The 15,887-nt window shown below is 30.0% G+C and overlaps 1 protein-coding gene across 6 annotated transcripts; it reads right to left on the reverse strand.

Annotated features, from left to right (window-relative positions):
• Positions 1 to 4,756: 4,756 nt before the first annotated feature.
• Positions 4,757 to 14,722, reverse strand: LOC112801090 (WAT1-related protein At3g28100). 6 transcript variants are annotated; one of them, XR_011881970.1, is made up of 9 exons: positions 14,300 to 14,722; positions 13,941 to 14,003; positions 13,666 to 13,779; positions 10,698 to 10,932; positions 7,879 to 8,037; positions 7,427 to 7,578; positions 6,307 to 6,403; positions 5,404 to 5,917; positions 4,757 to 5,270 (listed from the first exon to the last, which is right to left on the reverse strand). XR_011881970.1 is itself a non-coding variant. In XM_072237024.1 (7 exons), the coding sequence occupies exons 1-7, from the start codon at positions 14,476 to 14,478 to the stop codon at positions 6,394 to 6,396; spliced, it is 912 nt and encodes a 303-aa protein (XP_072093125.1). In that variant the 5' UTR covers positions 14,479 to 14,722; the 3' UTR covers positions 5,934 to 6,393. The 6 variants fall into 6 exon arrangements, 3 of the variants coding, with proteins under 3 accessions (XP_072093125.1, XP_025699414.1, XP_025699415.1); XR_011881971.1 differs by having other exon boundaries at positions 5,404 to 5,934; XR_011881969.1 differs by having other exon boundaries at positions 4,757 to 5,917.
• Between the last annotated feature and the right edge of the window lie 1,165 nt (positions 14,723 to 15,887).

Here is a 15,887-nt window from a genome sequence, read left to right on the forward strand (position 1 = left end):
GCATTGAAAATAAAGCTGTGATTGTTAGTGAAGGGGAGAAGAATGTTTGGCCAACAATTACAGAAAGAAAGGTAAAGTCTGTCGTGCACAAATACTTTCCTCTCTCTAAGGTAGTGGGGCACACTGCATCATAGAAAGCAGCTAACATATTGAGAAGATATTGCTTGCTCCATGAATTTTTTTTATTCTGTAATAATGAATAATTTAAATGACAACATACTATAAATTTTCTGACTTTGTTAATCTTTATGTTATATATATGAACTCAAGAACCTATAAAGATGTGATTTACAATAAGGAAAAACGTATTCTTATTTGTGTACAAGGGGTTGGCAAAAGCACAAAGAATTGAATGTTTGAAAAGCTTAAAGAAAGAAGACAAATAAAAAAGAGCATTAGATTGGACTATGTCTGTTGTGGCCAAAAGTTGAAATAAAACAGTACTAAACTACTAATCATAGTGAGATCGAAGCCAATGTCCAACTTAGTTTTGCCAACAATTAATATACGTCAAACTGGTTAGAGACACGGAGCTACACTTTCTAATGTAATGTGGTTGGATGTATAAGGATACTGCTATTTTCTTCAATGTGTGGATAGGTGGCTATGGACCAAAAATAAAAATGCTAGAGATATTAGAAAGCAGAGTCAATTTTCTTTTAGAATCTCAAATAGGAAGCAACGGCTATGTTCAATGACCACTAATCCTAATTTGTCTTTAATCACGTGTTTGTAAATACAGTTACAACTTCTTTATTAATTTATTTTTTCCTCTGAAAGAAACACAATAATAAATAGAACATCCAAATTATAATGAAAATAATAATCGTTCTACTTAATAAAATGAACATCCGGTCTATTTTAGTTTCTCTTTTAATTTTTTGTTTACATCAACACAATAGAGTCATAAATTATACTACAAATGGTATACCCAAAGTAAACATCCACTTTAGAATTGAAAAAACCATCCGCAATCATACTAAAATGAACATCCGCCTTAATTTAAATGGCTTAAAGTATAGTACATGATTTATCTCAATCATTGATGCGAAAAAAATTCAATGAATAAGAGCAACATAAACAGCAAGAATTCTTATTGTATTAATCAATTACAATAAGAATTCTTGCTATTAGACACATCAATTAATTTTTTCATTTATTGGACACTTGATCTAATAGTGACATATTTTATAATTTATTAGTTTAAATTTTAAGAAAATGACCAACTTAAACAAAATTAATCGTGTTAGTAAAATTTCAAATTAAATGCATGAATAAGCAATAGAAGAAAAACTAGAAAAAGCTTAAGCCTGATTGATCTAGGCTTAGCAGAAGAGCTAAAAATTCTTGCTGCAAAACCCCTTCTTGCAGTGCTGAGATCAAAGAACATCTGAACCCTAGGTGTCACACAAATATATCTCCCGAAACTATGGGCGATAGGGGCTGCTGTGGGTGGCAGCACAACACGGTGAGAGAGGATGAGACTAGGAGAAAAGCAATTCCATACACACCAAGGAAAGGAAGGCAGTTATGTTGCGCGACGGTGTTGCTCAGTCTTTCGCGGTGCGCACGACGGCGTCTCCTGAGGCTATGCGCGATGGCGGCTGTTGCGGGGCGGCGCTGTTGAGAGAAGATGAGAATGTCCGAGAAGCAAATCCATGCAAATGGAAGAGAGAGTTAGTAGTTTTCAGTTTTGCATTGTTCATGATATGGCATCCTTATTTGAGTTGAATTTAAAATTGGAAATAAATAATAATTAACTAATTTAATTATCATTTGATTTTAGTTACAAAAATATTCCTATTGTATACTAATTACATTGACTTCCCATACTTTTCCATCTATTATTATTCGTTTTTATTTTTTTATATTTTATTTGAATCCAAATAAAAGGTATTTCCTTATTGACTTCATGTTTTAAAGTTAATATAGAATACATAAATAATTAACTTAAAAGTAGTAATTATCAATAATTTGTACCAGTACTAAATCGAATTAAGTTGATTCAATTTACTATATATAAACTGTTCAGTAGCATTTACTCAGTTTCCTTATAAATGGAATTGGGTCAATTCGATTTATTAGTATCCACTATGTTTCAAGTAAATTAAATTAGGTCAATTCGATTTACTACTAAAAAAGCTAATTCGAATTAGATTAATTCGATTTATATAAATGTGTATAGAATTTTGATGTAATAATTTTTGTTTTGGGACATTCACAATTTATAGATGATTTGGTTTAACGATATATTTTATCCATATTTATTTATTGTTTTTATCGTATTTTTAAATAATTGAATAATTATTTTATTAATAACATTTTTAAAATTTTTTTTGTCAACTATCAAATCTTTTAGGTACTAAATTAATAGCTAACGTATGATATTTATCTATAGTGAAAAATTGATAACAGATCATTCAGCAAGGAGTTAGAAAATCATCAACAAAAACAATGGGGAAAAAAAATTGATCCTTCGACTTTTTCTTAATAAAAAAAAGTAAAACATAGATCTTAGAAGTTCTCAAGATATTTTCTCCGCCTAAAAAAGCTCCTAAATTTCCTGTAACTTCATGAATTTGACTATAGTTTTTTCCATAATGTTTTTTGGACAGGGACTATAGATGCTGTAGAACTGAAAATTTGAAATAATTCAGAAAACATTATTATTATTCGTCAGCTATTGAATTCCATTAAGTATTTCTAGCTGAAAAATAATTCAATCCAATCAAGCCCAAACTAACATCAACCCAATTCAAGCAGAAAAAAAGGATCACTATACTTACTCGTTTTTATTTACGCATAAACTATGACACTTATAAATCATAAAATTTTTGGAGTAATTGCATGGCATCTATTATCATTTTATGTTTCCGAAGCAAAAATTACTTATATATTGATCATATTGAAATGAAAAATAAAATCACAAATCGCAGTTAATTTCACAATGTAGAAGATATTTATTTTAGCTAATATACCTTTTTTGTTTGTATATGTGTGGAATTCTCTTTTTTATAGAATCAAATGATAATAGTTAATATTGTCTATATCCCCATATTTCTTTCAAAACAACCAACTTATTTATATTTAAAAGATTTAGACAAAATATAATTAGGAGTCTCCAAATTAATTAAGATATTTAATTTCTAATTTCATAAACAAAGTCAAGACTCATTAGATTAATATTTGATTTTTTAAGTAAGTTTGACTGAAGTTACAAATTTATAGATCCCAATATAACATATATTACATACCAACTTATTATATTTACTTACATTTAGTTAGCATTTAGCAATATCTTTTTGATAGTAACGTATCTTAATTATTGATCATATGTTATGTGTATATTAAAATTAATAACTAAAATTAGTTATTAATATAAAATTTATATTAAAATATAAATATATATTAAAAGTAAATTAAATTTTATATATATTTATATATAAATATATTAATAACTAATTTTAGTATAAAAATAATATTTTTATTTAACCATACTTGTCTTTAAGTCCATTATTATTTTTCTTCCGGGGAGATTGGGTGATCCAATTTCACGTCTAATTTTGTGTGGTCTGGCTTGAATGTTTATGCATCCATATCCATAAATGAATGATATGATGTCACCCTATTAATTATTAATTATTATATTGTAACGTGTTTGTCATGTAAGAGAGGAGCATTTTGGCACGTTGATTGCAACCTCTCTTCATCAATTATCATGCATTTCTCTTCTGTGGCCTTTTCCCACATTACCCCATAAAAACCTACCACGATTATAACTGCACCAATCAAGCTGCACAACATCATAAAAAAATGTCGTTAATCTAATAAACACACTAAAACGTAGTAGAAAATATTTACATTTACCTACATTGGAGAAATACTTTATTAATATAATTAGATTTTATTTAGATACATTCACTATTTAATATAACTAAAAAAAAGTGCAAATTACTATTCTTAAGAAAAGAGTACTATAAATCGATAAACGTTAATGTGTTCTGAAAGAAATAAAAAGTGTAATGTTCCTTGTATCTTGAGATAATGAACTTTTTTTGTTTCTTATTTGATATTCTTGCATTTCGGTTATAACATTGTCAAAAGTTTGAAGTAGAATTTCGATCAACTCTTCAGACTTTGACACAAATTCGTAAATGTTGTGGACCGAAATACTAAATCGTCAAATCTCTTACTTCTCAACTCCAGTAGAGATCCGTCTTGTCTGCTCTTGATGTGTTTGTGCTTCCTTAGCGTTCGAGTATGTATTTCGGTGCCACTTTATCTACTCGCTCGAAATTTAAGACGTTCAGAGAATGATAGCAAAAGTATGCCCCTTGACTCGAACAGCAGGCACTGACACTTTACTTCTCGTAATACCACGTCGTAGGTGACAAAAAACTTGTTGAATGTAGAGTTAGAAACCTACTCGACGACTTCATACGTCGTAAAACCTAGGGTGGAATGCATTGATCTTGTGATGCAGTTCACATTTTCTCTGAATTGTGTTTGAACTTCCCTGAACTTCTTGTGAGTATACACGTGCTGAAATTGAGCCTCTACTACTGATTTTGTTGCACATGGTATCACTGTGTGAAAATCTTCAGCATCAAATTCTCTTTCTCTTTGCTCTCTGCTTGCTAGGCAATTATCATATTACTTCACAAATTGAATCAAGGAGATGTTCCGTGTGATGAACTTGTTGAAACATGCATGCATGCTCTCGCTCCTTTGTGTGCTTATCATCCCGGCCCAAAAGTGGTGATCTAAGTAAACTGGAATCCATAAATGACAATCTTCGTATAGCTTTACAGAATGAACGAAAAACATGAGCTCGGATAAACCGAAAGCTATGCACGTTTTAACAAAAAAAAAAAGTAACAGCATCAAAATAATTTGAATTAAAAACGTCGGTTAACTGAGAGCCACTTATTGCTTCTGACGCCGAACTTTATGACAAAATCGTTCCAGTTTCTGTCGATTGCGTCTTTTGTGAACGAGTTCCAAATGACGTGGATCATCTCTTGTTCGATTTCTTCGTGTTGCTTGTAGCCGTTTAGTTTGTTTGGGATCGTCTTCATGATATACCAGATGCACCACCGGTGAATTGTTGTTGGCATGCACATTTCGATGGCCCTTTGCATCGATGCCCATTAGTCGGTGAGAATGCCTTTTGGTTCCTTCCCTCCCATGCAATGGAACCAACACTCGAAAATCTATTTGAATGATTGGATGTCTTCATTTTTCATTAGAGCGCATCCGAGAAGTGTTGGCTGATCGTGGTGATTCATGCCCACAAAAGAACCAAAAACCAGATTATACTTGTAAAAATGGACATTGGGAACAGTTATGAACCGAAATGTGTTGCCTGTGTGAACCTAAGACTTAATTTTGTGAACCGAATACCTGTTTGTGTTGTAAGTAGTGTCGAATGAAAAAACGTCTTCAAAATACTCGCATGCAGCCCTGCATCTTGCATCTGTCCAGAATGCGTTTTTGATGGAGTGATCACCTTCGAGGTTGAGCTCGAAAGAGAAATTTTGATTCTTTTTTATCAAAATACCTCCCTATGTTGTTTGAGCATCTCTACTTGGTCTGGATAGCAGAGGTGTGAATGATTCAAAACAAGTTTGGAAATTGTTCAAAGATCGACGTTCTTCAATATGGGTACAAAAATTCTGGCTGGACAATTTGTGCCGGCTGAGGGGTTTGTCTTTAGAGTTGGAGAAATCTTGGATTTCCACCTCCCCTCTCTACTGCATACGATTAGTTCTTAATCTTGTCTCCCTTTCGAGTCGTGTTTCTTATTTTGGTAGAAAAACTGGCAAGTTTGGAATAATTTTTGTAGAACTTTCTAGCTTCCTCTGGTGTCTTGAAAGTCATCCCAACATTTCGGACAAATTGTTTATCTACAACACACCTGGAATGCATAATGAACTGAACATATTATTAAAGCAAAACCATTATATAGTACTAAATGAACGGAACATTGTCCATTATATAAATTCAAATTCGAACAACTGTCTGCATAATGAACCGAGCATATTATCAAAGCAAAACCATTGTATAGTACTAAATGAACGAAACATTGTCCATTATATAAATTCAAATTCAAATAACTGCCTGCATAATGAACCAAAAATATAAATCAAAGCCAAAATAATGTACATTGCTAAATGAACCGAACATTGTATATATAAAACCAAATTCAAAACATATGTGTCTACAATTTAGAGATTATCAATTCAATTCAATTCAATTTAATAATTGCATTCCATTCAATTCGATTCAAAATTGAATAATCCAAACCTCGTCCGCTTGATAGGATTCAGAAGAATAATCCAAATTGCTCTCATTCAACTGAGTTGAAGTTGAATCATTCATTGTTTTGATAGCCTATTGAAATCTGAAAATGAAGAAGATAAATCCATAGATCGAAGAAGAATAGGAAGAAGAACGACGAGCAACGAGCAGAAAAGAAAAAGAAGAAGAACAACGAACACAACAGAGAAGAACGACGAGAACAAATCCAAAAATTCCAATACAGATCGTTAACGTTGAAGAATGTTTATGTTGAAGAAGAAGCTTTATGTAATTCTGTTACGTTAATAGTAAGGGGAGGGGGGAACGTTTGTATTTCACATAACTTGGGGGAGGCGCGTTTTAGAAAAAATGTTTGGATGACTTGGTTAAGTTTTTTGCATAGATGTAGAACATTATTGTTATTATATTTGCTTATATTTAGTTAGCAATGCGTTGTCTTTAGCAATATCTTCTTGGCAGTAACGTATCTTAATTATTAACTATGTTACGTGTATATTAAAATCAGCAATCAAAATTAGCTACTAATATAAAATACATATTAAAATATAAATATACATTAAAAATAAATTAAATCTCATATATATTTATACACAAATACATTAATAACTAATTTTAGTGTATAAATAACATTTTTATTTAACCTTGCTTGTCTTTAAGTCCATTATTATTTTTCTTCTTGAGAGATTGGGTGATCCAATTTCACGTCTAATTTTGTGTGGTCTGGCTTGTATCCATATCCATAAATGAATGATATGATGTCACCCTATTAATTATTAATTATTATACTGTAAGGTGTTTGTCATGTAAGAGAGGAGCATTTTGGCACGTTGATTGCAACCTCTCTTCATCAATTATCATGCATTTCTCTTCTTTGGCCTTTCCCCACATTACACCATAAAAACCTACCACGATTATAACTGCACCAATCAAGCTGCACAACATTCACATAAATGATCTATTATTCGTATTTTTAATAAAATGTTACTCCATAATTAAATTCAAAGCATAATTCAAACATATAGGCAAATTTGTGTCTTACTAGCTAGGCAGTTAAATGTGTTTAAAGAGGGAACGAATTAGTTTTAAATTTTTGAATTATAATTACCTTCCAAGGTAAAAGTCATCTCCAAGGAACAGAGCACCCATGATAACAGTGAAGATGATTAAAATAGGTTTGAACATAGAGCAAAAAAATGGTCCAGCTTTTTGGACGCTCCAAGTGCATAACAGGTACCGTAATGTTGTTGCAGCTATTGCCTTTTTATTGTGCAATAAATAATAATAAACATTAGAATAAGATATCTAGATAGATGGTGAATAAAAAATACTATCTGAATGTATAAAAAAATAGTCATCAAATTAATTATTATATACTTATGTATAAATACATGTTTAATTTATTATCAACATATACTTTATATTTTAATATCTATCTTATATTAACTGATTTGGTAGCTGATTATTTTGTGCATATTCAAATAATAAATATACCAAAGTATTGATGTACTGCAAAGTGCAAAGGCAAGATTGGGATTCTAAATAAAATATGATGAAAACCTGGTAAAAGATTGCAATCAACCCTGTGTCTAGCTTCAGTTGCCATGCACTTTGATCTCTAACTGCAATTAATGCAAATATTGAGCACTGAATGGTTGAAAATAAGAGTTGGAAGAACACTGTCACCATTACAGCAGGGTAATTCCTTATTACTGACGCCTGAAAACATGTATCAGCCAATTATAAAATCAAGTATTAGACCCGATCTTTGAATATTTTAAGGAAAATTACTAAACAAGGATACTTTATGAATAAGAGGTTAGATAATATTAAGCCTGAGCCTTAATATCATTTAAAGTTTTCAAAAAGACAATTTTACCTTTTAAAAGATTTAAAGTAGAGTGACAATAAAGTCTACAAGAATTTCGATTTCATACTAATTAATTTAAAAAAAAAATCAATTAAATCTTTTATGATAATAAACGATGAACACGTTTATGTTCTTTCATTTATAAATAATGTAAAACAAAAAAGAGTTGCCCCTGTATTCCTTTATCTACAATGATATATCTCGCCAGTGCCACATAAACATAGGAATGATATCATTTTAGACGACAAAATATTGTTATTTGAGTAAAAGACAAATAGATCCTTGATCTTTTTAAACGTAGACATTTTCATCCCTCAAGATTTAAAAATACATTTAAATTCCTCACCTTATAAAACGCGTGATAATTAGACCCCTCCGTCGAGTTGGGGTTCAAAACGGTAACAGAACATGCTGACCTGAAAGGGTAGAGTGTCATGTGTCTGTTTTGGTTGCTGATGTGGATGGAGAACAAATTTTAATGGACAAATTAGTCCTTGCGACCATCATACATTCTCTCTCTCTGTCGCAACACTCCTTGGTCCGACTCCGTCACCGCTCTCATCGACTCTGCCACCGACTGCCACCTCTCCTACGCCGATTTCATCCGCCGTTCAGAAACCTTAGCTGCCAACCTTACATCCCTCTTTACATCCGCCGATCCATCCAACTCTTCTGCGGCCGAAGACAGGACAAGGAATCAGATGCCAATTGATGCGAGTGGAAGAGACAGAAGCACAAACATGCATTCTGTTCTGAGCCATGTAGAGAACCTAACTCAGTGGAAAGCAATCAAATCAAAAGTTCCATCAAGTAAGCACAGGAGGAAGGAGAACGTTCCAAGCATACCCTTGACCAACACTAAAGCTCGCTCAAATTTCTCACCTTGTTTCAGCATGAAATCAAGTGTCCTTCAGTCTAAACCTCTGTTGCCTCAAGTTGCAGTTGATGCTAGTCTCCCACACTGATTAATTTTCCCTAATTTCAATGTCTCTAAGACCACAATTCATTGTCAATGATGAGAACCATGGCAATGAAGAAAAAGCAAAAAACACTTGGTAAATATTAATTCAGTGAAGACCAATTTTAGAGGAGGAAGCATGATTGCAGAGGCCTGGTTTGTAAAGATGGGTAACCAAGTCAGTTCCAACCTCAAGCACGCCCTTCTTCTAGAAACTTCTTTAGAAAGAGGAAGCAGCAGCAACAAAGCAGCACCATCAAGAACAACGATAAGGTAACCATTGACATTCTTTCTTTTAAAGTAGCTAATGTCATGTCCAAAACGGTTCACCTTCACAAATTCCTTTCGGATTTTGAGATCTCGAGGCTTAGGAATGAGATCTTGACCTCTGAAGCTGTTAGGAGCCTCGTTTCCTCCAACCATTCCTATCTCCTCGACCTTGCTCTCGCCGAGAAGCTCGACGAGTTGAACCGCGTCGCCGGCGTCGTTTCCAAGTTAGAGAAGAAGTGTTCTGTTCCTGCATTGCAGGGATTTGAACATGTGTATGGTGACATTGTGAGTGGGGTCATAGATGTCATTGAAATAGGGTTCTTGGTTAAGCATATGAAAGGTATTGTGAGGAAGATGGATAGGTATGTTAGTAACACTAAGAATTTGTATAGTGAAATGGAGGTTTTAAATCAATTGAAGCAAGTTATGAACAAGTTTCAGAATAATCAGAATGAGGAGAGTAGGAAGGTCTTTGAGCAGAAACTCAGAGGCAAGATGTTAGGCAATAGGCATCAAGGATTAATTTGTCCATTAAAAATTTGTTCTCCATCCACGTCAACAACCAAAACGGACACCTAACACTCTATCCTTCTAGGTCAGTATGTTTTGTTGTCATTTTGAACCCCAACTCGACGGAAGGGTCTAATTGTCACGCGTTTTATAAGGTGAGGGATTTAAATATATTTTTAAATCACGAAGGACAAAAATGTCTACGTTTAAAAAAGTTAGGGACCTATTTATCTTTTACTCTTGTTATTTTTTGAGTTTTTATATATATCATTATCAATAGGTCTCTATTTATTAGGAAAAAAAACCTAAAAAAGTAAGTAAATTTTTGCTCCAAAAATTGTTATATTAATAGAAGGATATAATTATTTACAATTTATTATTATGAAGGACCTAATTGACATATTTTTTTCATAGAATAATTAGTTAATACTTAAATATTTAAAAATGTAGGAGAATCAATTGAAATATTGTATAATTTTAAAAGAAATTAGTATCACAATTTACAAATTATAAAATTTTCAACAAAATATTGTTTTACTTCTAGAGAAATTAGTATAATTTAAAGGATAAAATATTAAAAAAGAATAATATTATATAATTAGTAAAATTTATTATTTTTTATTAATATTTAATTAAAATTTTAAATATTAAATTTTAAATTTTAAATCTTAAATTTTATCTCTTAAATTCTAATATTTTAAAAATAAGACATTAGTCAAATATTTCTCTTAAATAAATAAGGGGGCAGATAGATCGAAAGGAGTGGCTAACCTGATATATATACCAGATTGAAGCTACGAAAGAATCAGCAACACAGAAAAAGCCTCCCAAGATCCAGTTAAAATGAGGTGAAAATGATAATGGGATTGAAGAGAGTGAGGAGATGGGTGCCTTGAAGATTGGTGGGCCCTTATATAATATCACAACAAATGCTCCACCAATTGATACCACTGTTCCCAAGACTTTAGCTTGGATGCTGAAATGTCCCCATTCAACTTTTTCCATCCTAGTAAGTCATTCAATTGAGACAATGCTACCTTATCTACTACATTTACAAGGGATATATTGGGGACCTCGCCCAACTTTAAAAAAAAAATTAATGGTAGTAAGTTATTAAATAAAAAAATTAATAATACTAAGTTATTAAGTAAGGTTTAATTTTTTAAAAAATTTATTTAATATTTAGTTTAGTATAAATAAAAATTTAATCTAATTTAAATATTAATAATTTTTAATATCTAAAAAGTAAATAATAATATTAAAAATTTTAAAAAATATTATTATTAATATTTTTTAATTAAATAAAATTGTTTAAATTCATAAAGTGGATTTTTTTTGTGATTATCCTTCTTGATTTATTTGATATTAATTCTCTATATTTCAATTGCTACGATTGAGAAATCCTTTTTAGCTATAAATATTGTGAAGAATAACTCAAAAAGAAAATAAAAATAGAATTTTTGGCTAATTATCTTTTAATTATATTAAAAAGAAAATTAGTGAAAAATTTAACACAGATTCTATTATCGATGAATTTTATGATACAAAGAATCGACTACTTCGTTAGTAAAAAGTACACACATATTTTTTATATTTTAAAATATATTTTCTATTGCTATATTTTTATAATACATCTTATATTATATTATTTTTTGTATAATTTTTTAATATTATATATGCTATTGGCATCCCACAATAATATTTCTGAATCTGTCCCTGTTTACAAGATTTGACAAAGTTATCAAATCACAAAAATACTATATACGTTATTTATATAATTTTTTTATATATTTTCTATTTTTAGTATTAGGATTAGTGATCGATAAAAAGGCTCAGTTAATATGTAACATGTTAAAATTACTATTAGTAAAAATTTTTAATTTCTTTTTAATAAATGCATTTGAAATTGGCAGAGTGGGAGACTTTCATTGTTCAATACTCTTTAAACGAAACAACAATAACAAGCAAATAAATGTTTAGCTAACTTTCTGGGTTGTATGTCATTGAGATCACTTTTAAACAAAAGAAGTGGATGCAAATTGTTGGTCTATGACTTTATCATGGGGAACATGCAATTAATTAACCCCCTAAACTTAGAGGTTTATGTGTACTTTACATTCTAATATTTTAGTGCAGTACAATTTTACATCTAAAAATTTTCGAACAATGAAAAAGAAAAGTTTATTTTTGTTTTTTGTATTTTCTTAAAATAAACCAACTTATAAGATTTTGTTATATCGACAAAATTACCTCGTAATATAATTTTGAAAGAAATGTTATAAGTTGTCTTGAACCATTTGATCATTTTAATTTAAAATGTCAAATATCAGATTTTGAAAGTTTAGATTACAAAACGTACCCCAAAATAAAGTTGATGTAGTGAATTGAATTGACATTTTCTCTTTATTACTGAAAATCTGAAATGATACATACTTAGCTTCATTCCATGTTGTATGATTAAAGTGATATTATGGGTAAGTTACGTATATAAAATGTTTAAAAACTAAATTTATCACATTACAATTTTTTAATATTACAGATGTTTTTGTAACTTATATAAAGTGTTATAAGATATAGTGATTTACGTGCTGTGTAGAAATTACTATAGGGTGTAGCGGTTTTTAAAGGAACTGCAATCTAAAGAGACTGCATTTGAAGATTTGTGGCGATTTCTGAAAACTTGTGGCGCATTGCACTCTTGCAGTATGATGGTGAATTGCATTTGAAGCTCTAACAAAATGAGAATTTTTTCTCTGCGCAGATTCATCGTCTCATGCTAAAAAGCAAATGCAATTGGAACATGGAAGTTATAGTTAGTGTCTTTCCAGTTTTCACACGAATTTTTTCAAAATCTAGCTCTCTAATTTGCTGAATACAGGGTTAAAGTGGAATGGAATATCTAACTTCTCTGCTTCTTGAATTAATCTATGAACTATTTGGTCTAAAATCTCGAACACAAGCAAATCTCAAATGAGGTGGACTTTTAGGACGTGCACTCATAACTTGGAGGAGTGTAATCCACTGAGCAGATTCAGTAGCATTAAGATCAACTATATGAATCATTTTTTCATCTTCCATCGCCTCAATAATAGCTTGATTTTGTCAGAACAAATGCTATTTTTATGAATGAAAAAATCTCATAAAAGAGCTTTCGAGTGAGAACTTCAAAAACCATGTCCATTCTAGTTGAATTGAAGTAATCCTCAAATTTCTGCGCAGAGAAGAAATCTTCATTTGGCTAGAACCTCAAATGAAATTCATCATCATGCTGCAAAAGTGCAAGTCTACAAGTCTTCAGAAACCACTATAGCCAATTACGATTTTCTTAGTTGTAGTTTCTTTCTAGCACCTAAATCCAAATAAATCGTTACAACCTGTAACGGTTTACGTTCAATTCTAAAACTACTACACTCTTACGCTCTGTAGTGATTTTTATAAATATAAAAAAAGTTGTAAAAATTTATGCAATATTAAAATGTTGTAATATGATAAATTTAGTTTGCAAACATTTTATATACTTAATTTGTCCTGATATTATTGTCATTTATAGCATAAATTAGAGAAAAAGAACTATAAATTCGAAAAAAAATAATGTTATTTCTCTAATTGATGTGTTACCTTTTATTATATATAACAAAAAAAATTCTATTATCATGAAAAATATAAAATAATTTAAAAATTTTCACAAAAAAATAACCATCAATTTTAAAAGTGAGAATATGATGAAATAAAGAAGAACCTGAATAAAAGTGCAAGTACAAAAGTTAAAGCTGGAATGAGGTTGAGCATGGCAGAGGCAAGAGTTGGTGAGCTGAGATCTATGCCCACATATGCAAATATTTGTCCTGAACTTCTGCAATATATGTTCAATATTTATGAATTTCAGTACAGGCCTTGGCATATATGATTATGATTTCACAAAATATGCATACATTATACTTGAATATGGTACTTTTATTAGTTGCAAGCTTAGATTAATAAGCAAAATTTTTAATGTAGTAATAGTATACCAACCCACACAGAGAAAGCAAAAATAGGTTGCAAAGTGTTGAGAAACTCAGAGTAGGACGCTCTGACCTGTTAAAGAAAAAAAAATTAAATATAAGAAGCCCAAAAAAAAGAGGCAAAAAATTGTGTTAGTTGTTATGTTTTCTTCGCTGAATTGTAGTAGCAACAATATCAACAGAAAACTTACTTGTTTTGTGCAAAATCAGCTACATAGATCTAACGACCAATTGTAGAGCATTATATTTTTGAAAAATATTCTTAAAATTCTTACTCTTGTGAACAGAAAATATAATCATCATCTTTTTCTTTAATTTGTTATTATATATTTTTGTTTGAAAAGCAAAATCGAAAGAAGAGAAACTTACCTGGGTAGAAGGAAGAGAAAGGGGAGAAGAAGTAGGGTGGAGAGTGCCAAAGAATAGACAATCAAGACATATTTGTTGAAGTCATCATTCATGGCTGCTTTGATAACAACCATGCTACCACTTTGCAACACCATAGCCATTACCATTCCCACAAATGGCGCTATTATCTTATTCCCCATACCTTACTTTCTGCTTCTATCCCACTCTCACAAGTCTCAAACTATGTTGCTTTTTTTGGTTTCTTTTTTATTTTTCTAGAGTCACATAATAATAACAACATGGCAAGGTTCTTAGCTATGAAGCACGTGCCCATATAGGCAACAACAAAGTCTTATCTATTTTAGTATGATTAATTAGCCGTTTTATTAAATCAAGAGTCACATATCTCAGAAAATTTCAATTTATTTAGTATTCATTTGTTATACTACCTTTTTCTCGTGATACAATTATAAAGACTATGACAAACTTTTTACTTTTTACTTTTTTTTTTTCTACCATAATTTTTTTTAAACACAAATATTAGGACGGGGACTAATATTTTTTTCACTTAAAATTGAAACACTAAAAAAGAGTGGTTATTATTAATATAATTCATCATCTACAAGATAAGTGATTATTATTAAAATTTTGGTGTTTATACTTATAGAGTTTAAGAATCATTGTCGTCCCTAATGACTAGTTGTATTAATAATAATAAAATTATCTTATTAGTCATACATATATATACTAATAAAATAAGACAGAATTTGTATTTTTTAATAATAAAATTGAAGTTTAGTTAATTATGTAAGTTATAACAATGAAGTCAATAATCATTTTAATCCCTGGAAAATTATGATTGACAAAATAATCCTGAAAATATAAATTACAAAATGACCTTTAAAGATATATTCTATTCGAAAATTTGAATCAAATATTTAACTAAGTTACTTGTATACTTATATATGTTTGATTTATTTTATCAAACACAATTTAGTGTTAGTTTGGATTGGTTTTTTTGAGTAAAAAAAATACTTTTTAGAATAAAATACTTTTATTCAATTTAAAATCTATTTGGATAAATCTTAAAAAAAAAGTACTTTTATTAAAAAATAAATTATTTATTTTTTCTAAAAGCTAACAATATTTTAAAAAAAAAACAAAAATAAAAGGCGCTTTTAATACTTGAAAACTTTTTTTAAAAAGTTATTCAAATATAAAATAATTTTTATCTATTAAAAAGATCTTTTTAAAAAATTAAAAAATAAATATTTTTTTTAAAAGTCAATTCAAACTGATCCTTATGTTGTCATTTATATCTTTTAAAATTCATTAGCCAAAATTGTAATAATTTGTAATACAAAATGATTATGTAATTAGTCTAAATGTTATTCTTCGTTAAAATGCAGAATCTAGTTTAAATTGGAATAACATATTATATAAAACAAATCTTCATTTGCATAAGCTTTCTGGAGATTGTTGCGGTTTGTGTGGGAATGGCAGCAATAGTTATAGACTTATAGTGGAGGGGTGATGCATGATGATGACGAGAAGGCGCAATTACGTGATTTTTTTTTATTTATCTTATATTAATTTTTTTTTCTTTTGA

The sequence above is a fragment of the Arachis hypogaea genome, chromosome 5, assembly GCF_003086295.3.
Source record: "Arachis hypogaea cultivar Tifrunner chromosome 5, arahy.Tifrunner.gnm2.J5K5, whole genome shotgun sequence".
Lineage (NCBI taxonomy): Eukaryota > Viridiplantae > Streptophyta > Magnoliopsida > Fabales > Fabaceae > Arachis > Arachis hypogaea.